The sequence below is a fragment of the Oncorhynchus gorbuscha genome, linkage group LG12, assembly GCF_021184085.1.
Source record: "Oncorhynchus gorbuscha isolate QuinsamMale2020 ecotype Even-year linkage group LG12, OgorEven_v1.0, whole genome shotgun sequence".
Taxonomy (NCBI): domain Eukaryota; kingdom Metazoa; phylum Chordata; class Actinopteri; order Salmoniformes; family Salmonidae; genus Oncorhynchus; species Oncorhynchus gorbuscha.
In genome coordinates, this window is record NC_060184.1 from 56490240 (window position 1) to 56513843 (window position 23604).

The 23604-nt window shown below is 48.2% G+C and overlaps 2 protein-coding genes across 2 annotated transcripts in view; one reads left to right on the forward strand and one right to left on the reverse strand.

The window, feature by feature from the left end:
• The window catches only part of LOC123991146 (neuropilin-1a-like), a gene marked incomplete at its 5' end in the record, with an annotated part of 61237 nt that extends 44758 nt beyond the window's left edge, over positions 1–16479 (reverse strand). The window contains 3 exon segments of the mRNA XM_046292391.1: positions 451–606; positions 6664–6891; positions 16298–16479. Coding sequence (XP_046148347.1) covers positions 451–606; positions 6664–6891; positions 16298–16479 — 566 coding nt within the window.
• Positions 16480–20362: 3883 nt separating this feature from the next.
• The window catches only part of LOC123990396 (contactin-associated protein-like 2), a 32885-nt gene continuing 29643 nt past the window's right edge, over positions 20363–23604 (forward strand). Inside the window, exon 1 of the mRNA XM_046290952.1 lies at positions 20363–20375. Within this exon, the coding sequence (XP_046146908.1) occupies positions 20363–20375 (13 nt within the window). The remainder of the gene's footprint in view (positions 20376–23604) is intronic.

The following is a 23604-nucleotide window of genomic DNA, read 5'->3' on the forward strand; positions in this document are numbered from 1 at the left end:
GCCGGAGCATTTCTCAAATTGGGGTCATTGGGGCCGGGCCCCAGGACGAAGAGGACTGTTTGGAGGGGCTGGTGAGGCACTGTCCACCCCCGGTGTCTCTGCCCCCACAGCCCACTGTGTTGAAGTCAGGCCTCGTAAACTGGGGGAGATGGCCCATGCCTTGTATCACATCTCCTTAATGAAAAGACTGGGAGCTGATGATTTATTAACTGACTTTAGTCCCACATTAAACTACACGTGTGGCAGTGGAACAGGGACCACCCCTCATATGTAGGGAGGGGTGTATGGTAGTTTCAGTATGTACAGCGATTGTAGCTTTATCATTCATGGTGAAAGGTCATTTAGCAAATGCTAAATGTAGATCTTTTTTAAAACATTTTATCCTAGTAGACAGTTAAAATAATGCATCTCTCATTGTAATTGGACCATTGATGATAGACAGTCACCTACCTTCTGGCACGGTCCGTTCCAACACAGTGAAGTTGGCAGAGAATCCCTCCTTGGCAATGGCACTGTCTGTGTTGATTATCAGGGCCAGGATGCCCGTATAAGAGATGATACGACCAGGGGTGTTCTGACCACAGTACCGCCCAATGTACGGACCAACTGGAGAGAGAGAGAAGGGGAAGGAGGGAGGGAGAGAGGGAGAGGGGGGAAAGGGGAGAGAGAGAGAGAGGGTGGGGAGATAGGGGGTAGAGAGGGAAAAAAGAGAGGGAAGGAGAGAAAGAGAGAGAGAGAGAGAGAGAGAGAGAGAGAGAGAGAGAGAGGGAGATTGTCAGTTACCAAGGTCACAGCTGAAGGTGGGAGTGTGTGTAAAGTTAGGAGTTAAGTCAGTATTTGCTTGCGCTAGGCCTGTCACATGGGTTTTCATACACAATAAACACATACACCCCCCAACGGAGGTGAGAGAACTAGTGTGTTGATGAAGCTATGAGCAGGACCTAAAATCTGGGGCTGTATTAGTGTAAGACCAGAGAGGGTTTTCACTAAGGCATGGAGAGAGAGAGAGAGAGAGAGAGAGAGAGAGAGAGAGAGAGAGAGAGAGAGAGAGAGAGAGAGAGAGAGAGAGAGAGAGAGAGAGAGAGAGAGAGAGAGAGAGAGAGAGAGAGAGAGAGAGAGAGAGAGAGAGAGAGAGAGAGAGGAAGAGGGACTCCTTGTTAAGACGAAACAAGGTCGAGGTTTACTGGTGAGGTAGGTATGTATGGTCTGGCCTGGTTTAGTGTTGAGGTTGGTATGTATGGTCTGGCCTGGTTTAGTGTTGAGGTTGGTATGTATGGTCTGGCCTGGTTTAGTGTTGAGGTTGGTATGTATGGTCTGGCCTGGTTTGTGTTGAGGTTGGTATGTATGGTCTTGGTTTAGTGAGGTTGGTATGTATGGTCTGGCCTGGTTTAGTGTTGAGGTTGGTATGTATGGTCTGGCCTGGTTTAGTGTTGAGGTTGGTATGTATGGTCTGGCCTGGTTTAGTTTGAGGTGGTATGTATGGTCTGGCCTGGTTTAGTGTTGAGGTTGGTATGTATGGTCTGGCCTGGTTTAGTGTTGAGGTGGTATGTATGGTCTGGCCTGGTTTAGTGTTGAGGTGGGTATGTATGGTCTGGCCTGGTTTAGTGTTGAGGTGGGTATGTATGGTCTGGCCTGGTTTAGTGTTGAGGTGGGTATGTATGGTCTGGCCTGGTTTAGTGTTGAGGTGGGTATGTATGGTCTGGCCTGGTTTAGTGTTGAGGTGGGTATGTATGTTCTGGCCTGGTTTAGTGTTGAGGTGGGTATGTATGGTCTGGCCTGGTTTAGTGTTGAGGTTGGTATGTATGGTCTGGCCTGGTTTTTGAGGTTGGTATGTATGTCTGGCCTGGTTTAGTGTTGAGGTTGGTATGTATGGTCTGGCCTGGTTTAGTGTTGAGGTTGGTATGTATGGTCTGGCCTGAGGTTATGTATGGTCTGGCCTGGTTTAGTGTTGAGGTTGGTATGTATGGTCTGGCCTGGTTTAGTGTTGAGGTTGGTATGTATGGTCTGGCCTGGTTTAGTGTTGAGGTGGGTATGTATGGTCTGGCCTGGTTTGGTTTATGTATGGTCTGGCCTGTTTAGGTTGGTATGTATGGTCTGGCCTGGTTTAGTGTTGAGGTGGGTATGTATGGTCTGGCCTGGTTTAGTGTTGAGGTGGGTAACGGTCTGGCCTGGTTTAGTGGTGAGGTGGGTATGTGGTCTGGCCTGGTTTAGTGTTGAGGTTGGTATGTATGGTCTGGCCTGGTTTAGTGTTGAGGTGGGTATGTATGGTCTGGCCTGGTTTGAGGTGGTGAGGTGGGTATGTATGGTCTGGCCTGGTTTAGTGTGGTGAGGTGGGTATGTATGGTCTGGCCTGGTTTAGTGTTGAGGTTGGTATGTATGGTCTGGCCTGGTTTAGTGTTGAGGTGGTATGTATGGTCTGGCCTGGTTTAGTGTTGAGGTTGGTATGTATGGTCTGGCCTGGTTTAGTGTTGAGGTGGGTATGTATGGTCTGGCCTGGTTTAGTGTTGAGGTGGGTAACGGTCTGGCCTGGTTTAGTGGTGAGGTGGGTATGTATGGTCTGGCCTGGTTTAGTGTTGAGGTTGGTATGTATGGTCTGGCCTGGTTTAGTGTTGAGGTGGGTATGTATGGTCTGGCCTGGTTTAGTGTTGAGGTGGGTATGTATGGTCTGGCCTGGTTTAAGGTCTGGCCTGGTTTAGTGGTGAGGTGGGTATGTATGGTCTGGCCTGGTTTAGTGTTGAGGTTGGTATGTATGGTCTGGCCTGGTTTAGTGTTGAGGTTGGTATGTATGGTCTGGCCTGGTTTAGTGGTGAGGTGGGTATGTACGTCTGGCCTGGTTTAGTGTTGAGGCGGGTATGAATGGTCTGGCCTGGTTTAGTGTTGAGGTTGGTATGTATGGTCTGGCCTGGTTTAGTGTTGAGGTGGGTAACGGTCTGGCCTGGTTTAGTGGTGAGGTGGGTATGTATGGTCTGGCCTGGTTTAGTGTTGAGGTTGGTATGTATGGTCTGGCCTGGTTTAGTGTTGAGGTTGGTATGTATGGTCTAGCCTGTTTTAGTGTTGAGGTGGGTATGTATGGTCTGGCCTGGTTTAGTGTTGAGGTTGGAATGTATGTTCTGGCCTGGTTTAGTGGTGAGGTGGGTATGTATGGTCTGGCCTGGTTTAGTGTTGAGGTTGGTATGTATGGTCTGGCCTGGTTTAGTGTTGAGGTGGGTATGTATGGTCTGGCCTGGTTTAGTGTTGAGGTGGGTAACGGTCTGGCCTGGTTTAGTGTTGAGGTGGGTATGTATGGTCTGGCCTGGTTTAGTGTTGAGGTGGGTAACGGTCTGGCCTGGTTTAGTGGTGAGGTGGGTATGTATGGTCTGGCCTGGTTTAGTGTTGAGGTGGGTATGTATGGTCTGGCCTGGTTTAGTGTTGAGGTTGGTATGTATGGTCTGGCCTGGTTTAGTGTTGAGGTGGGTAACGGTCTGGCCTGGTTTAGTGGTGAGGTGGGTATGTATGGTCTGGCCTGGTTTAGTGTTGAGGTGGGTATGTATGGTCTGGCCTGGTTTAGTGTTGAGGTGGGTATGTATGGTCTGGCCTGGTTTAGTGTTGAGGTTGGAATGTATGTTCTGGCCTGGTTTAGTGGTGAGGTGGGTATGTATGGTCTGGCCTGGTTGAGTGGTGAGGTGGGTATGTATGGTCTGGCCTGGTTTAGTGTTGAGGTTGGTATGTATGTTCTGGCCTGGTTTAGTGTTGAGGTGGGTATGTACGATCTGGCCACAGTGGAGAGAATTCTCAAAGACTGGTTTAGTGTTGAGGTTGGTATGTATGGTCTGGCCTGGTTTAGTGTTGAGGTTGGTATGTATGGTCTGGCCTGGTTTAGTGTTGAGGTTGGTATGTATGGTCTGGCCTGGTTTAGTGGTGAGGTGGGTATGTATGGTCTGGCCTGGTTTAGTGTTGAGGTTGGTATGTATGGTCTGGCCTGGTTTAGTGTTGAGGTGGGTACGTATGGTCTGGCCTGGTTTAGTGTTGAGGTGGGTATGTATGGTCTGGCCCGGTTTAGTGTTGAGGTGGGTATGTACGGTCTGGCCTGGTTTAGTGTTGAGGTGGGTATGTATGGCCTGGCTTGGTTTAGTGTGGAGGTGGGTATGGTCTGGCCTGGTTTAGTGTTGAGTTGGGTATGTATGGTCTGGCCTGGTTTAGTGTTGAGGTGGGTATGTACGGTCTGGCCACAGCGGAGAGAGTTCTCAAAGACTGGTTTAGTGTTGAGGTGGGTATGGTCTGGCTTGGTTTAGTTTTGAGGTGGGTATGGTCTGGCCTGGTTTAGTGTTGAGGTGGGTATGGTCTGGCCTGGTTTAGTGTTGAGGTGGGTATGGTCTTGTCTGGTTTAGTGTTGAGGTGGGTATGGTCGGCCTCAGTGGAAAGAGTTCTCAAAAGCCACTGAGAAAAAGAGGAAAGAAATGGAGAGAAAGGGAAAAAAGGGAATAAGAGAATATCAAAAGAAACTGAACACTTTAAATTAGTTTGTGACACATTGTGTGTGTGTGTGTGTGTTCCTCCGTCTAGATGTTAAGCAGGTCTGGAGGCCTGGTGCTTATCTCTGATTAGTAAGCCTGTGATCAGTGGTGAGTGAAGGTCAGGCTGCTGCCCTGCTCCCCTCTCAACCTATCACCTCCCCTCACTCTGACATGCCATGTACAACCAGGCCTTAAATCCAGACACACAGATGAAAGGGAGAGGGGGTTCACCAGGACAGGGTCTGATGGCTCAGATTCAGCATTATAACACAGAAGGGGGGGGGCGGGGGTATATGAACTGGGGTTTAGGGGGAAGAGCATTACTCCTCTACCATCCAGTGTAGGATGGCCCGGTGTGTGTGGTGGTGGTGGGGGGGGGCATCTCCTAAATGATCTGCATGACTCAACGGCACTATGAAAATGTTAAATGCTCTGTTGTGAACTCTGCATGTCTCTATGGTCCTGGTGGGAGGAGAGAGGAGGGGAGATGGGGGAGTAGGGAAGAGAAAGGGGGGAGAGGAGGAGGGAGGGAGGATGGGAAGAGTAGGGAAGAGAGAGGGGGAGAGAGGAGGAGAGAGGATGGGAGATGGGAAGAGTAGGGAAGAGAGAGGGGGAGAGAGGAGGAGAGAGGATGGGAGATGGGAAGAGTAGGGAAGAGAGAGGGGGAGAGAGGAGGAGAGAGGATGGGAGATGGGAAGAGTAGGGAAGAGAGAGTGGGGAGAGAGGAGGAGAGAGGATGGGAGATGGGAAGAGTAGGGAAGAGAGAGGGGGAGAGAGGAGGAGAGAGGATGGGAGATGGGAAGAGTAGGGAAGGGAGAGGGGGAGAAGAGAGGAGGGGAGATGGAGGGAGGGGGAGGAGTAAGGAAGAGAGAGTGGGGAGGAGAGAGGAGGGGAGACAGAGGGAGTGGGAGGGAGGAGTGGAGAAGAGAGGGGGAGGAGTGGAGAAGAGAGAAGGGGAGGAGAAAGGATGGGAGATGGAGGAGTGGAAAAAAAGGGGGAGGAGAGAGGAGGATAGATTGAGAGGGGGAGGAGAGAGGAGGGGAGATGGAGAGAGGGGAGAAGCAGGAAAGAGAGAGGGGGAGGAGAAAGGAGGGGAGATGGAGGGAGGGGGAGAAGTAGGGAAGAGAGAGGGGGAGGAGAGAGGAGGGGAGGTGGAGGGGAGGGAGGGAGGGGGGAGGAGTGTGCCTCCAGCCTTCTGTGCTAATGCACCACTGATCTAAAAGGCACCACAGGTACTGTGCCCAGCCCTCATCAGACAGGGCCTGACACACAGCACAGCCCCCAACCTCCCCCTACGTCTCCTCTGTCTCCTCCATGGCCTTCTGCCTCTACTGCCCCTCCCATGCTCCAGACCCTGCTGTCTCACACACCCAATTACTCTGGATGTGAGAAGTGTTACGTTGTTATTTACAGATTTTAGACCCCCAAACGACAAGAGAGAAGACATTGCTGTGGTTGGCTATATACTTTCTTTGTTTTCAATGGAAACATTATTTGCGCTCAGACAGGAATAAGAAACACTTGTTCTGAGAGTGTTAAATAAACGTTTCAGAATTTCATATTCAGAATAAACATGTGTTCCTGAGAGAGGGTAATTTCATGTCAACGTCTCTGTTGTTTATCAGAGATGTCAGTGTTGTTGATGCGTTTCACCGAGGGATTCAAATAGAAGTGCTAATTATGTGACATGGACTGAGCCCGCGAGGTCTTCACAGCCTGTTTAATCAACACGGTTCTTTTTGGAGAATTCATACACCTTCTATATCATACCTGAAGCAAGTCTGACACCGTTCAAAGCCATTTTAAACTCAGTGAGAAACAACAACTAAATCCCAACCTAAACAAAGAGTTTAGGTTGTTTCTGGACAGGGGAAAGTCCACTGCTGACTGGTCAACAGTAGGGTGGAGTACCACCCTTGTCTACATACCAGGCCTCCTCCCAACTGACAAGCATAAACAACTCCCCCAACACAATAGGTGACTGTATGGGAAGGAAGGGAGTACGGGAGATTATTTGAACGAGGACATGTTTGGCATTGAGCCATGATGACTAAGCTATGTGTCCAGTCCACATTCATCAGTCCTTTTCAGTGTGTTTATATTACCATAGTGTATAATACTAATGCTAACAAAGATACTATATCTGACCAGATATTTGACTGTGGCTCACCTCCAGGGAAGCCGTCCCAGATCTCTAGCCTATCGTATCGACAGAAGACCCCGGTGGGAGGAGTGGTGTCAGGCTCCAGCTCGAAGCTCTCGAACTCCAGGATGATCTCGGACATCTTGGGGGAGAAGATCATGAAGGTGCAGTCCAGGTTGTTGGGATACTTCTCCGGGAAACCGGGTGACTTTATCACCCCGCTGTTAGACGTGAAGTTCCTGGAACATTCCGGACCTGAGAGGAGGAGAGGCAAATAGAGATTTTGAATTGATATATCCGTTTATTAATCCAGGGCTTTGACATCTATTTTGCAACTGAGAAAGAAGGAAAGAAAGAAAGGTTGAAGAAAGGTTTAAGAGAAAGAGCGATAGAGGATGGAAAGAAGACAGAAATATGGAGGAATCACAAAGGGATACTTTAGAGTGTCTTGTTTTGTGGGTTGAGAAGCTCTGTGAGCCAGCTGGTGCTTTGAAGTGGTGCTTTATGGCACTGAGACCACCTTAACATGTTTGTCATTCATTCAATGGGCCGCCGACAGACCAAAGGCTGGAGAATATACACCACTCCTCCCTTCTCTCTCTCAACTTCTTATTCTCTTTCTGTCGTTGACTTCCCACTTCTGCATCCCTCAGTGTGTGTGTGTGTGTGTGTATGTGTGTGTGTGCATGCGTGTGTGCGTGTGTGTGTGTGTGTGTTGTGTGTGTGTGCATGCGTGTGTGCGTGTGTGTGTGTGTTGAATCTGCTGCTGCTGTAACATCTAGCCAGAGTGAGTATAAACATCATAGAAAAGCCTCAATCACCAGCATGGGGCGGAATGAACACGCACGCACGAACGCACACACACACACACACACACACACACACACACACACACACACACACACACACACACACACACACACACACACACACACACACACACACACACACACACACACACACACACACACACACACACACACACACACACACACCAGCCCCCTCATTACACGTCTGTGCGACATATGAGAAGTGTTTAGAGAAAATTACAGCCTCAGCGATGAGAGGCAAGGGGGGCCACACACACACACACACACACACACACACACACACACACACACACACACACACACACACACACACACACACACACACACACACACACACACACACACACACACACACACACACACACACACACACACACACACACACACTCATTTGCCAGTTTTTTGTTTTATACCAACAAGTCAAAACATTTACTCATGGCTCTGTGGAGAAAAGGCTTTCAGCTGATGAGGGAAGTGAGCAGATTTCACACATTCGTCATTTTACACAGCTTCATGGCCAGACAAGTATGATTTATTAACACTGCTTGAAGATTGGCAGGACAAATACCAAAAACTGCATAAAAACGATTTACTGGTATTCTAACTCAAGAGAGACCATTAGCCTGATGAACGGCACACCATCAGAGAAGACTAAACCATGGTTAACTCACGTTATCATTACAACCATTAGTCGTAGAACTGTGCAGTGGTTAATGTCACTTCCATGTTATTCTGACAACCTTTCCATGGGCGCAGGCTGATTGAGGCAGAAATTGTGGGGGAGCCATCACCATCACCATGTGTGGCTAGTTAGATAGAGCTCTGTACACCAGTGTAACAGCCCACGTAGCTTAAGTGAATGTGGCAAAGTTTCCCCCCCTGTTATTTAGTCATCTGCAGGCATCTCGCCAGGCCCCAAATTCAGGACCATCAGAACCCCTTCAATCTGTCTGACACACGTTGGAAATGAGAGGAGAGTGGCTTATGTCTTAGCTTTTTTGGGGGGAGGGGTCGAGGGCGGGCTGATGGGAAGAATAAGGCAAGGCAGGAACACCATTTCGGTTTGACTGTGATGCGAGTTGACATTTAGTGCTGCTCTGAAAGCTGCTGGTTTTCAAAACAGCGGGTCTTGCCATTAAATTTTCCTTTTGGAAAACCAAGAGAGACCAGAGAGCGATTCCAACTGCGCTAAAATATAATTCCCATAGATGTGGCTCTCCAGAACTCGGTTGGCCTCCACTTAAAGTCTGATCCTGGGGTCGGCTGAGTTGGGGGACGGAGGGAGGTTCAGGGGCCCACAGGTGTGTATGGAACATAACAGACCAGACAACCGGCTACTCCATGGAAAGAAGTCTCCGACAGCCCTTAAGTGCACTGGACCACAGTTCGCTGCAGAGTTCCTAGTGGATATACAATTGAAAAGAAAGAACAGCTCGATATGGCTTCCAGACTGAAGCTCTGTCTGAGAGGAGCTTTCCACTTTGGTCGCCGCTTTCTGTCGCTGTTGTCTCACATGATGTTTGACAAGTGTAGAATTGGTCCAAAAGAAAAGAATCCTTTCACACTGTGTGACTTTGCTCCCAATGCCTGTGTGAGGAGCGGAGAGGACGGCGCTGGCCACTCGCTAGGACTGCAGGGCTATCTTAGAGCAGGATCAAAGGACAGCCAGAGGGAGTGGGAGAGATGGAGCGCTAGGCTAGTGGGTAACAGGAGAGCACGTCTGTCTGTCTCCGCCACGTTCTCTCTGTGCGCCGTAATTCCATGTTATCGCCACCACCTCCTCCATCCAGATTCCATCCCTTTTATAGTTTCATTCAGCCACAGAGCAAAGAGGGACAGGGAAGGGCAAACTAGTGGCCGTTGTGTGTTTTTGTGTGGGTGTCTTGAAAAAGATGATGGGCGCAGAGAAAAAGATCAGAACGGAAAAAGATGGAATAAAGGAAAGGTCCATTCTCCCCTGAAGAGATAATCAGAAAACAGATTTCTCCTGGGTCTCATTTGATCTCGTTCTGCACGGAAGGTCATTCCTCAAAAGTTCCTCTCATCTCTAGCTACCTCTCTACCCACGGTGCTTTGTTTTTGCCTGATGGTATGCTACAGTTAAGCTATTTACTGTGTGCGTGTTTGTGTCTGTGTGTGGCCAGCTTCAGGAGGCAAATAATGTGGCATTGATAACCACACGTTAACCCACAACCCATTGTCTGTCTCTTTCTGGTTTTGCTCCTGTTGTTTGTGAATCGCATCGCCCCCTAAAGCCGTACCAAGATGCACAGGGCCTGTAAACACTCCAGAGCTTCTTCCTGAAAAACTCAAACTTCTCAGAGAGAGGCTCAGTCATATGCATCCCAATAGCACCCACTCTTTTACCTGCCAGGGCCCACCGCCACGCACGCACGCACGCACGCACGCACGCACGCACGCACGCACGCACGCACGCACACACACACACACACACACACACACACACACACACACACACACACACACACACACACACACACACACACACACACACACACACACACACACACACACACACACACACACAGCTACAAGTCACTTTAACTGAAAGAGATCAGACAGCATGCTGGAATTAAACAAACAGTATAATTTATGACGGGTGTTGAGACGAGCTGCAGCCTCAAAAACACAGTGTTATGACGGGTGTTGAGACGAGCTGCAGCCTCAAAAACACAGTGTTATGACGGGTGTTGAGACGAGCTGCAGCCTCAAAAACACAGTGTTATGACGGGTGTTGAGACGAGCTGCAGCCTCAAAAACACAGTGTTATGACGGGTGTTGAGACGAGCTGCAGCCTCAAAAACACAGTGGCTAGACCCCAAATGGCATCCTATTCCCTAAGGTCTAAAGTAGTGCACTATGTAGAGTTTATTTAACAGGTAAAAGTCACAACTTGTTAAATATATCTTTCACATCTTCTAACCTCAAGTCCCAAAGTGCTAAGGATTTACGTTTCGTGTCAAAATCTTCAACGTACCCAAATCTTTACGGACACATAGACCAATCATCAATCCCTATCCCAGTCTGTTGTCCCCACATGCATCAAGATGGCCACCATTGTTCCTGTTCCCAAGAAAGCTAGGGTAACTGAACTAAATGACTATCGCACCGTAGCATTTACTTCTGACATCATGAAGTGCTTTGAGAGACTAGTCATGGATCATATCACCTCCACCCTACCTGACACCCTAGACCCACTCCAATTTGCTTACCGCACCAATAGGTCCAGTGACGATGCAATCGCCATCACACTGCACACTGCCCTAACCCATCTGGACAAAAGGAATACCTATGTAAGAATGCTGAGGGGCCGCCCCCAGGTGGTGAAGGTAGCAAACAACATCTCCACCCCACTGATCCTCAACACTGGAGCCCCACAAGGATGCATTCTCAGCCCTCTCCTGTACTACCTGTTCACCCTTGACAGCGTGGCCATGCATGCTTCCAACTCAATCATCAAGTTTGCAGACGACACTACAGTGGTAGGCCTGATTACCAACACCGACGAGACGGCCTACAGGGAGGTGAGGGCCTTGGAGCGTGGTGTCAGGAAAATAACCTCTCACTCAATGTCAACAAAACAAAGGAGATGATCGTGGACTTCAGGAAACAGCAGAGGGAGCACCCACCTATCCACATCGACGGGACAGGACTGGAGAAGGTGGAAAGTTTTAAGTTCCTCTGCGTACACATCACGGACAAACTGAAATGGTCCACCCACACAGACAGTGTTTTGAAGAAGGCGAGTGATTAGTGATGCCTCTATGTAAACATGATTAAAGTGGCGTTATTTCAAATGACTAGTGATATCTTTATTAAGTCCGTTTATTTAAGTGGCCAGAGATTTGAGTCTGTATGTTGGCATCGCCACTCTATGTTAGTGATGGCAGTCTGAGGCTGAAGAAAGCTGTTTTTCAGGCTTTGATGCATCTGTACTTGTCATCTAAAACACTTCCTGTGACATCAAGGTGTCCTGGACTTTTACAGAAGCACTGGAGAATCGGTTGAGGGCGGTGCAATTTCCGTACCAGGCGGTGATACAGCCTGACAGGATGCTGAAGAAATTTGGCTTGTCATCTAAAACACTCACAAACTTTTACAGAAGCACCATCGCATCCTGTCAGGCTGTATCACCGCCTGGTACGGAAATTGCACCGCCCTCAACCGCAAGGTTCTCCAGAGGGTAGTGCGGTCTGCACAACGCAACACCGGATGCAAACTACCTGCCCTCCAGGACACCTACAGCACCTGATGTCACAGGAAGGCCAACAAGATCATAGAGGACATCAACCACCCAAGCCACTGCCAGTTCACCCCGCTATCATCCAGAAGGCGAGTTCAGTACAGATGCATCAAAGCTGGAACCGAGAGACTGAAAAACAGCTTCTATCTCAAGGCCATCAGACTGTTAAACAGCCATCACTAACATAGAGTGGCTGATGCCAACATACAGACTCAAATCTCTGGCCACTTAAATAAACGGACTTAATAAAGATATCACTAGTCATTTGAAATAACGCCACTTTAATCATGTTTACATAGAGGCATCACTAATCACTTTAAATTACACCACTTTAATAATGTTTACATATCCTACATGACTCATCTCATATGTATATACTGTATTCTACACCATCTACTACATCTTGCCTATGCCGTTCGGCCATCGCTCATCCATATATTTATATGTACATATTCTTAGTCATCCCTTTACATTTGTGTGTATTTGTGTGTATAAGGTTGTGAATTTGTTAGATTACTTGTTAGATTTCACGGCATAGTCAAAACTAGAAGCACAAGCATTTCGCTACACTCGCATTAACATCTGCTAACCAGGTGTATGTGATTTGATTTGAAATACGATTTCAACAGCCGACTTGGGGCCTCTTTCAACAAGCTTGTCCCCTCATACATTTTCCCTTAGGCTAGGTTTGTCTATTTAGCATTTCAAAATGTTTCTTTAGACAGTGAAAGGAGACTGCTGTAATGCCGTGTGGCTAATCATTGGTTAACACGGCGACATGGCACATGCCTTTAAACATGACTGCCTCTCTCTCCTTCCTTCCCTGCCTGGTCAGGATTATTATGGACCGGGGCCTTAATGTCCGGAGGTGCTGTTCTAAGTCTGCTGAGCAAATCCCTGCTGCATATTCTCCATGTGTCGATCTGGTTGATAATTAGCCCAGTCCGCCTAGTAACTAGCTACTTCTGGGTGGATGTTTCCTCGCCTGTAGCTACACTGATAGAAGGGTTAAAGGGCAGTGGACAATTACTCTTTGGACACGTAATCAAATGTTAACCTGAAGCTACAGCTGGGGGTGTGTGTCATTCATTCAAACAAAAACGCACACGCACACTCTCTCTTTTTTTGACGCACTGACAGGCATTTAGCATGTCAACATGCTTATGACATTATTTCCTACTATGTTGACAGTGAGGGATGAGACAGAGCACCAATGAGGGGCCTTAAGCATGAAGAGAGCGTTTGAGTCTAAAGTTTCTATGGGGTGTGTGCCAGTGCAAGATGTGACCTGTGCCTATGAGAGCGCTCACGAGATGAAAGCTGAACGGTCCACGTGCCCTGCATCAGTCTCCCCCTCTCCCTCACCTCTCCTCGTTCCCTCCTTCTCTCCTGGGAGTTGACACAGGTGTCCTGGTAAAAAGCACTCGCAGAGCAGGAGCATGATAAACGGCTCTGGGGAATGATGGGGCCTTTTCACTTAAAGGCAGGGCAGATAACCTCCCTCATCCCCTCCTCTCCCCTCCTTCCCATTCCCCTTTTCTCCACTCTTCAAATTCCATCACAGTGAGCAGCATCAGGGAGCGGGGGAGGAGGGATGGAGGGAGGAACAGTGGCATGATCCCTGCCTCTCTCCCCCTCTCTCTCCCCCTCTCTCTCTTTCTCTCTCTTTGCCCACTTCAATGGGCCCGGCGCCAGGCTTGATGTGGCTCTGAGAGTTACAAATTGCAGAGCTGTTAACCAGAAGCATATGGCTTCTTTCAGAAGGAGAGGGACCTTTTCTGAGACACTTGAGGAAGACTTTAAGTGAGACAAGATGACAGGATAAACATAAAGGCTTCTAGTCAGGAAGGATGGCCTGTTTGTCTGCTGAAATCTGGCCCGGACCATTTGGCCTAAACGGGTGGTGGTGGGAACTTGGAGGAGTTAGCTGTGTCTTAGTTTCGGTGACCCTAGTGCACTTAATCAATAGACATAATAATAGACATAATAATAGACATAATAACATAACATAATCTGGACTTCTCTCTCTCTCTCTCTCTCTCTCTCTCTCTCTCTCTCTCTCTCTCTCTCTCTCTCTCTCTCTCTCTCTCTCTCTCTCTCTCTCTCTCTCTCTCTCTCTCTCTCTCTCTCTCTCTCTCTCTCTCTCTCTCTCTCTCTCTCTCTCTCTCTCTCTCTCTCTCTCTGTGGAGCGAGGCTGACAATTTACTGCCCATAAAATAAATAGCCCGGGCTAATTAAGATCCCTTGATTGAAAAACCAGTGTGTGTGTGTGTGAGAGATGTGGAGGACTACAAACAACCTGTCCCCCCCCCCCCAATTATACATTCCTCTGCTCTGTTGACTGCACTGCTGATGAAAGCCAGGGCTGCGCTCCAGGTTCCTCACAGAGAGTCTAGGTGTCTATGCAGGTGTATGTACCCTGTTTCTCATCTGACCTTGACCCCTCGTTTACCTCTGAAAGAACACAGCCCCCATTGCCTGAAGCTGCCCTCTAGTACTGTACAGATACTGCAATATTCCTCAATTCAGGCTAATTAAGATGCACGGCATTCCTTGCATTACTTCCCCAACGCTATCTCAACATCTGTGTATCATGAAGTTGACATGTGTTGGCCAACACAGATCTGCTGACGCTTATCTGGCTAATACCACCCCGGTGTTGATACGCTTACCTAATCAACGAGCTGGCTGCTCTCTAAAGCAAAGGATGGAGGCTAATGGTCCGTTCCAAATGGAGCAAAGCCCTATTGGCCCTTTTCAAAGGTAGTGCACTAAATAGGGAATAGGGTGCAATATGGGACGGAACATAAGCCTCCATCCTTTGGTTTAGAGAGCAGCCAGCTCGTTGATTAGCTAAGCGTATCAACACCGGGGTGGTATTAGCCAGATAGCCATTACAAAATCTGCTGATGCTAACACATGTAAACTTTTATTTATTAGGATCCCCATTAGCCGACACAAATGGCGACAGCAAGTCTTACTAGAGTCCGACACATTTGGTTTAATTGATCTCAGAGCCACCGCCTTGGTGGCAACCGGCTCTGCTGTAGTCAAAACACAACGCTGGTTTCAAAGCTAAACAAGCTTCTGTTGCCTGGCTGCCACAGAAGAACCGGCCCGGTCCTGACGGCACAACCATGATGCCAGCTTTACAGGGGAAGGTCCTGGAGAAAAACATCCCACCAAGACTACAGCATCCTGGGTAGGCTCCAGTATGCTCCAATAGGACATATTCCCCTCTCAGTGAAAACACATCTGGATATCAATATGATATATTTATCCATATCGCAACACCCTGCATTCAGCACTTCTTCCCCCCATCCCTCGTAGCCCAGGGGCCCTAACCCAGCTCGTTTCTAATCAGTCCTTTTAATGGATGAGACTGGGAAACACCTCCTCAGAGGAATGTGGTGTGTACAATTGAACTGCCTCATCAACAGGGAATGCTGCACTTCACAGAAGTGTGGGGAGATGTGTGTGAGGCAGCTGGCGTGTGGGCGCATTAACATCAGATCAAAGGGACACACGCGCACGGATACACACACATACCCTACCCCTACACACACACACTTCAGAGATTAAAAAGAGGGCCCTGTCAGGGCTTCCATCTTCTCTGAGTGTCTGGGTCATCCCATAGACTGGCTGAGGGTTAATTAATCAGAGTGGAGTCTGCTCTCTGTTGCACCTGTCTGTGTCCTCCCTCTCTCCCAGTTACTCAATGGAAATCCTTTCCCCAGCCCTCCATAAACACAGGAAGACAAGGCAACAACAGGAAGCTCTGCCTCTTGTGTGGTCTTCAGATAAGGAGGAAGAACATCCCATGGTAGTATTGGTGAAAACAAGACGGAGATTGTATTGTTGAGGAAGGAACTTCTTCGGGGTTTTTTGACGACAGCTGAATATTTGAATTTAGCCTATCAGAAACAGGAAACCATTGATGACTCACCCTCTCCACTTAACCATGATGATGTGGAGTCACGTAAACCGAGGAAGAGGACATTTCTCAGTCTGGATGAACAAGAATCATCATATGTCTATGACTACAGTGCGTCTCAGAAGTACTGCAAGAAACATTCAGTTGCTACAGATTGTTTATGGAGAATATTTGTGTTGGTATTTATTAAGGTTCCCGATTAGCTGCTGCCAATTAAGGCAGTTATATACACATGGTGAACATTAGTAATCTGTTTGTGTGGAGACATATTGTTTAGCATATGTAATACCTTGATGCATTAAAGCAGCAGGACTAAATGACAAACAAACCAGGAAACGAGTAGAAACATCCTCTTTATGCTAATTATACTCGTGATTAGACGTCTCGGCCTCCTATGTATCATCCCTCTTCTCCAAAGTGACGTCCCGAGCTGTGTGTGTGTGTGTGTGTGTGTGTGTGTGTGTGTGTGTGTGTGTGTGTGTGTGTGTGTGTGTGTGTGTGTGTGTGTGTGTGTGTGTGTGTGTGTGTGTGTGTGTGTGTGTGTGTGTGTGTGTGTGTGTGTGTGTGTGTGCGCGTGATGAGATTTTGTGATCGCGTGTGTGTGTGTTTTTCATTCACTTGGTCTCCTCTCACCTGTTTTGAAGACCTCATAGCGGATGGAGAAGCCTGCTCCATGGGTCTCGTAGTCGGACACAAACTTGATGTAGAGCTGGTTCCCAGAAGACACCACGGGTGACGGGGCGATCTTCCCACAGTACTTCCCCACCAGCTGACCATTCTCATCCACGCCGTCACGCACCTCCACATAGTCATACCTGGACAAAGGAAAAAGAAGAATCTGTCACATGTTGTATTGGGTAGGTATAATACACACACACACACATACACACAACTAGTTGGAAATGATGGACCAACAACCAAGTTTATGTTTTGATAGTTGCTCCTCCCTAATGCAGAGAAAACATGCTGCAGTAGTAATGAGATCGACAGGATAAACCCAGGAACATATTCTCTCCACATGGCACAGCTCCACGTTGTTAGATAATGCAGACACTGCAGAGATTCTAGAACAATGACTCCCAGCTGTACTAAGTCTAGGTTTACATAACGCTGTTCTGGTGAAGCTGAGAGTGTGTGTTAGGGCTGGTCTTCTCCCTGGTAAAGGGACAGATGCCTAAAGAGAGAAGTGTGTGCGGGATTATATTTATTATATCTGTGGTGTGCGTGTGTGTGTGTGTGTGTGTGTGTGTGTGTGTGTGTGTGTGTGTGTGTGTGTGTGTGTGTGTGTGTGTGTGTGTGTGTGTGTGTGTGTGTGTGTGTGTGTGTGTGTGTGTGTGTGTGTGTGTGTGTGTGTGTGTGTGTGTGTGTGTGTGTGTGTGTGTGTGTGTGTGTGTGTGTGTTATACTCCTCGAAGGTACAGTGAGACCATCAGACACAGGTGAAAATGCCATCAGGCGGCAGCCACGTGCGCATGCTCCAAAGCCTACTAAAATGGCATTTCAGACGCAGGGCTATTGACGTGAGGAACTGGCTAATTGAGTCAGCATGAAGCTTTAAGACCAGGGAGGAAAGCGCCTTCCGAATACGAATGGGTAGCAACGGGAGCCAGGCCACACACACACATTGTGTGTGAATAACAGAAGATGGAGTGAGTCAAGGCAATCTGAATCTGAGCAATGGGTGGTCTGAATGAACACAGCCTAAGGTGATCTAGACTGATAAACAAAGTGTGTGTGTGTGTGTGTGTGTGTGTGTGTGTGTGTGTGTGTGTGTGTGTGTGTGTGTGTGTGTGTGTGTGTGTGTGTGTGTGTGTGTGTGTGTGTGTGTGTGTGTGTGTGTGTGTGTGTGTGTGTGTGTGTGTGTGTGTGTGTGTGTGTGTGTTTATGCCTATGCGTGTATGCATGTGCTGGATAGATACATACTCCATGCTTTGTTTTCATTGTGATTGACAGACAGAGTGCAGTAAGGGGAGCTGTGTGGGTTCAGGTTACCATGGTATTTAATCACCCATAACGCCCATTCCCAATGAATTCAGCTCGGTGGGGCACTTATCTAATGTATTCCTGCTCAAACCTCATGACCTGCTGTCTTCTCCCTCCAATCCTCCTTCTCATTACTGTCAACCATTAAAAACACATAACCTAGACCCAGCTACTTTGTGCATCCGTACACCCACCGCTAGCTGGCGCAACCGCGCACCCCCGCACACTTTGCTAAAATATGTGCCTCCTAGGCTCTAGAAAGAGTCTGCTTTCTCCGTTTGGCTACACCCCGATCTCCAAATGACTGTCAATACACTTTCACTTCAACAAGTGAAGGTAGGTCAATTCACTAAATGCTTATGGTATTTGCACAATAGATGACTCAGGCTACGCTCTGAGTGATGGATTGGAATAGGGGGCTATCCCTCGGGTGGAAGGAGACAAGTATCCACATGATCCACCCTCCACCCCCCTCAAATGGTTTCTTTCGCCTGCTTTGAATTACACTTAAATGGGGGGTATTTGGGAAATGTTAAGGAAGGCGCCACGGGCGACACAGGAGAGGGGGGGGGGGGCACACACTGGATCATTAGAAAGTGCTTATGGCAACCTGCAGCTTATCAAGATATGATCTCAGAAAGAGGTCATATCTACTGTAAGCCATATGTTTCTGTGGTGGGGTGTACAGCTTTGTTCAGTATCCCCTTCTGCAATATTGGGCTCTCCTCTCTCTGCAGACTGAGTCGGACCTTTCCATTCCACAGCTCACAGCACAGAGGGCATCAATCTGTTCTGTTGTGTTCTGTCTATAATTCACCTCTCTTACTCTGGTACATCATCGGAAGCCTCAGAAGACCTCATAAAGACGGCGCAGTGGGAGAGAGGATGTAGACGGAGGGATGGAGAGACAGAGGAGTCGAATGAACGAGGGAATGTAGGATAACGCGCCCTGGGGGCTTTCTGTCTGCTTACAAGGCAACACAAAAAGAGTTCTTCATTGCTTCAACAATGTCCGGCCCTGGGCCTTCTGTTAGCCGGGTGGTTGTGTTTCAGCAGGTCTATAGGCACCGCTATGATCTGATCTGAGAGCAGTGGTTCTGTGGCCTAGCCCAAGCTGTTGTCATCTGGAAGTCATTATAGGATCGTTTGCAAGGCTGGACAACGCAAAGCCTCAGAACAACTTTCGATTGACAGACATATTAACCTTGTACTGCAATGGGTTAAATCAGGGTCACACAGAGTGATTCTTGGTAGTCTTATACAAATCTACCTTGAAACAAAAGTATACACCTCACACACATGGTTATGGGCTTAAACATGTACCATGTCAGATATAGAGTTGAGTTTGCATCCTAATATTACACTTTATATACATCACAGAAGACTGAAATATAACAAAACAGTTTGACATAGAAACACTGCATTTTCAGTGTGTTAAAAAAAAAATCTTTATGAAATTATGTGTGTTTGTGTGTGTGTGTTTGGGAGCCCTCTGAAGTGAGGGAGGTCCATTAACAACAACCATAATGCCTGACCCAAAGACCCCCGACCAGACAGACGCCCTTAGAAGGGAATACCGTTCTCATCCAAACGCAGAGGCGATGGCCTACTTTTTAAGCTTGGCCTGTCCTCCAGCTGCCCTCGATTCACCATTTCATTTAAAACTCTCCTCAGGCTCCATAAAGTTCAATTTGGACCCCCCCCCCCACCAACAGAGACAGTATGATAATTTGTTACGTTACATGTTGTCCTTTTCCCTTATAGACAGTAGGATCCAGCTGAATCATGCCCCAGCTATAACATTTCATTAATCTGTCTGCTCCACTCCAGCCTGGATGTGCCTCCCACAACACTAACAGTGAAAATGGTCTGCCAATCCAGAGGGGAAATTAAAAGCAAAAAAGGGATGAATCTAATTCTCCCCGACCATCGCTTCAGCGCCTCCAAATGTATTACCCTGCCTTCTTACTGCGGGGAGCGAGAGAAAGCAATCCTGCTGTGTCAAACGGGAACATTAACCCACCTCACACAACCCAAGAGGAGGCGATGAACCACAGGCTAACAATATAACACAGTTTAAACTGCCTTCAGCTTTCCCTTTTAGAAATGATGATCTCTCTAGCTCTATATATAAAAAAGCATATGATGTGGTTATGATAGATGGGATATGATCCTGGTTAATAAGGAATAATGTTATAAAGCGCTGTTAAAGCTTGATACAATAGGTTATAGTTCTTTAAATCAGGCCCATTTAGAAACATAAGTCATTGGCCGAGTAGAAAGCTATAAAACAAATGTACAAATATTCTTCTATATTCTTTCCCCTGGTAGAACTGTGTCACAGAAAACTGTCAAAGATTACGTCCGAAATGGCAGCCAAATCCCTACAGTGCATAGTGCACTACTTTTGACCAGGGCACATGGGGCAATAGGGAATAGGGTGCCTTTTGGGATGCACTCCAAGTCTGTTCTCTAGTGTTTCTTTTTCTAGAAACATGTCACCTCCAAACACGACAAAAACAACTCTCAGGGTTAAAACTAACTAAAGTGGTCCAAACAACAGAACTGAGCTGGGAGGCCTATAGGATGCGTCCTAAATGGCATCCTTTTCCCTATATAGTGCACCAGTACCCTATGGGGTAAAAAAAAAAGTAGTGCACTACAAAGTGAATAGTGAATAGGGTGTGATTTGGGACGCAGCCTCAGAGAGTTCTAGATGGGATTTACAGGTAAAGCCTGTTGTCAGCTGTCCAAAAATCCGCGCTCTGAGATCTAAAATTCTGCTCAGGTGCTAGCGAGACGTCAGGGCTAACAAACTGTCACTCAGGACTGGAGCATCACATCATTACTGTTTCTACAAGGAGGCCGCCGTCCTTCTTTTTCCGAGCGTGAAGGGGACGTACCTCACCAGGTCAGATGGACTGTGCTTACAGCTTTCCTCCAGCATGTCACATTCATTAACCCACAACTATAATAATAGTCTCACCCAACCTCCTTCCCCCTCTCCTCCCCTCCTCCCTCCTCAGGTCTGTAATGAACTAACTGTCAGTTGCTGAGTCTGACAGACAAGGAAGGAACAGGGTGGGCAGCAACAGACTCGACATTTAAACGTCCGACTCCGTCTCACACTAATCGAGTTATTAACTTTGTGATTTCAGACTGCCGAGTAGCCAGGGTAGGAAAGACCCACAGTTCACTGAGCTGAAATGGAAACTTGGACGTGAGACATCAAGGGTGTCTCAACCAATCAGTGGCTTTTTATAGCTTCTTACTCCAACAGTCCTGCATTCAGCCAACGGGAGAGAGTCAGGACAGATTAGTGCCTAACCAAGTCCCCTTAGAACCGGTGTGTGTCTGTGAGTGAGGGAGTGTGTGTGTGTGGGTATGTGTGTGTGTGTGCATGGGAATGTGTGTGTGTGTGTGCATGGGAATGTGTGCGTGTGTGTGTGTGTGTGTGTGTGTGTGTGTGTGTGTGTGTGTGTGTGTGTGTGTGTGTGTGTGTGTGTGTGTGTGTGTGTGTGTGTGTGTGTGTGTGTGTGTGTGTGTGTGTGTGCGTGCGTGCGTGCGTGCGTGTGTGTGTGTGTGTGTGGGAGGGAGGGACCCACCCAGTGGTGGGTCCCACCACCATCACCACCATTCTGAAGAATGATTAGAACCGAAGTGTTTAGAAGTGGGCTAAGGAGGGGAGAGCGGAGGAGAGCTTCTCATTTGGCCCTTATACCATACCACATGTCTGTATAAGATCCTCCCTACTCAAAGTCCTCCACAGCTGCATCCATCAAGGCTTTTGCGTGTCACTCGTTCTGGCGAGCCTCGCTTGGATCAGCCCGGCCCAGCTCATTGCAAAGCCCAGCCAATGTCATATTTTTAGATGTGACTGGTTGGTTTTGATTTTTGAGGCTGCTTCTGCAATTACCATTATCATTGGTGGATACAGTATATCATTATCAGATCATTATCATTGATGGATATATCATTATCAGATCGTTGTCATTGGTGAATGACATTGTTGAGAGATCCTGCATGCGTTCTACCCAACAATCAGTTGAATGAATTTGGCTATTTAGACCCAATTATTGCACCTCAACACAACACATTGCACCTTCATTAGGAAATATGAGAGAGAGAGAGCAGACAGAATGCGGAGAGAAGTTAGTTAGCCTTAGGGGGTCGCTATCTGCTAAACTTGGCGTTGGCTCACGCTAGGGTAGAGGGAGGTATGTGGGGGAGGGGGAGAAAGACAGCTCGAGGAATAGAACCAACCACACAAACGAAGGTCTCTAAACCTCATGTGTCATGCTGGTAAAAGAGGACCCAAAAGCGACTTAACAGAAACAGAGTTTAATAATGTTCAAAACGGAATAACTGACATCCTCTAGACAGGGCGAAACGCAATCACAACATGGTGAATACAATACGAGGAACCGACGGAACAGGAACGGATCACAAAGGAATAAATAGGGAGTCTAATCAGGGGAAAGGATCGGGAACAGGTGTGGGAAGACTAAATGATGATTAGGGGAATAGGAACAGCTGGGAGCAGGAACGGAACGACAGAGAGAAGAGAGAGCGAGAGAGTGAGAGAGGGAGGGGGAGAGAGAAGGATAGAACCAAACAAGACCAGCAGAGGGAAACGAATAGCATGGGGAGCACAGGGACAAGACATGACAATAAATGACAAACATGACAGTACCCCCCACTCACCGAGCGCCTCCTGGCGCACTCGAGGAGGAATCCTGGCGGCAACGGAGGAAATCATCGATGAGCGAACGGTCCAGCACGTCCCGAGACGGAACCCAACTCCTCTCCTCAGGACCGTAACCCTCCCAATCCACTAGGTATTGGTGACCCCGTCCCCGAGAACGCATGTCCATAATTTTATGTACCTTGTAAATAGGTGCGCTCTCGACAAGGACGGGAGGGGGGAGGGAAGACGAACGGGGTGCGGTAAGAAAGGGCTTAACACAGGAGACATGGAAGACAGGATGGACGCGACGAAGATGTCGCGGAAGAAGCAGTCGCACAGCGACAGGATTGACGACCTGGGAGACACGGAACGGACCAATGAACCGCGGAGTCAACTTACGAGAAGCTGTCGTAAGAGGAAGGTTGCGAGTGGAAAGCCACACTCTCTGGCCGCAACAATACCTTGGACTCTTAATCCTGCGTTTATTGGCGGCTCTCACCGTCTGTGCCCTGTAACGGCAAAGTGCAGACCTCACCCTCCTCCAGGTGCGCTCACAACGTTGGACAAACGCTTGAGCGGAGGGAACGCTGGACTCGGCAAGCTGGGATGAGAACAGAGGAGGCTGGTAACCCAGACTACTCTGAAACGGAGATAACCCGGTAGCAGACGAAGGAAGCGAATTGTGAGCGTATTCTGCCCAGGGGAGCTGTTCTGCCCAAGACGCAGGGTTTCTGAAAGAAAGGCTGCGTAGTATGCGACCAATCGTCTGATTGGCCCTCTCTGCTTGACCGTTAGACTGGGGATGAAACCCGGAAGAGAGACTGACGGACGCACCAATCAAACGACAGAACTCCCTCCAAAACTGTGACGTGAATTGCGGACCTCTGTCTGAAACGGCGTCTAACGGAGGCCATGAATTCTGAATACATTCTCAATAATGATTTGTGCCGTCTCCTTAGCGGAAGGAAGTTTAGCGAGGGAATGAAATGTGCCGCCTTAGAGAACCTATCGACAACCGTCAGAATCACAGTCTTCCCCGCAGACAAAGGCAGACCGGTAATGAAGTCTAAGGCAATGTGAGACCATGGTCGAGAAGGAATGGGGAGCGGTCTGAGACGACCGGCAGGAGGGGAGTTACCCGACTTAGTCTGCGCGCAGTCCGAACAGGCAGCCACGAAACGGCGCGTGTCACGCTCCTGAGTCGGCCACCAAAAGCGCTGGCGAATAGACGCAAGAGTGCCTCGAACACCGGGATGACCCGCTAACTTGGC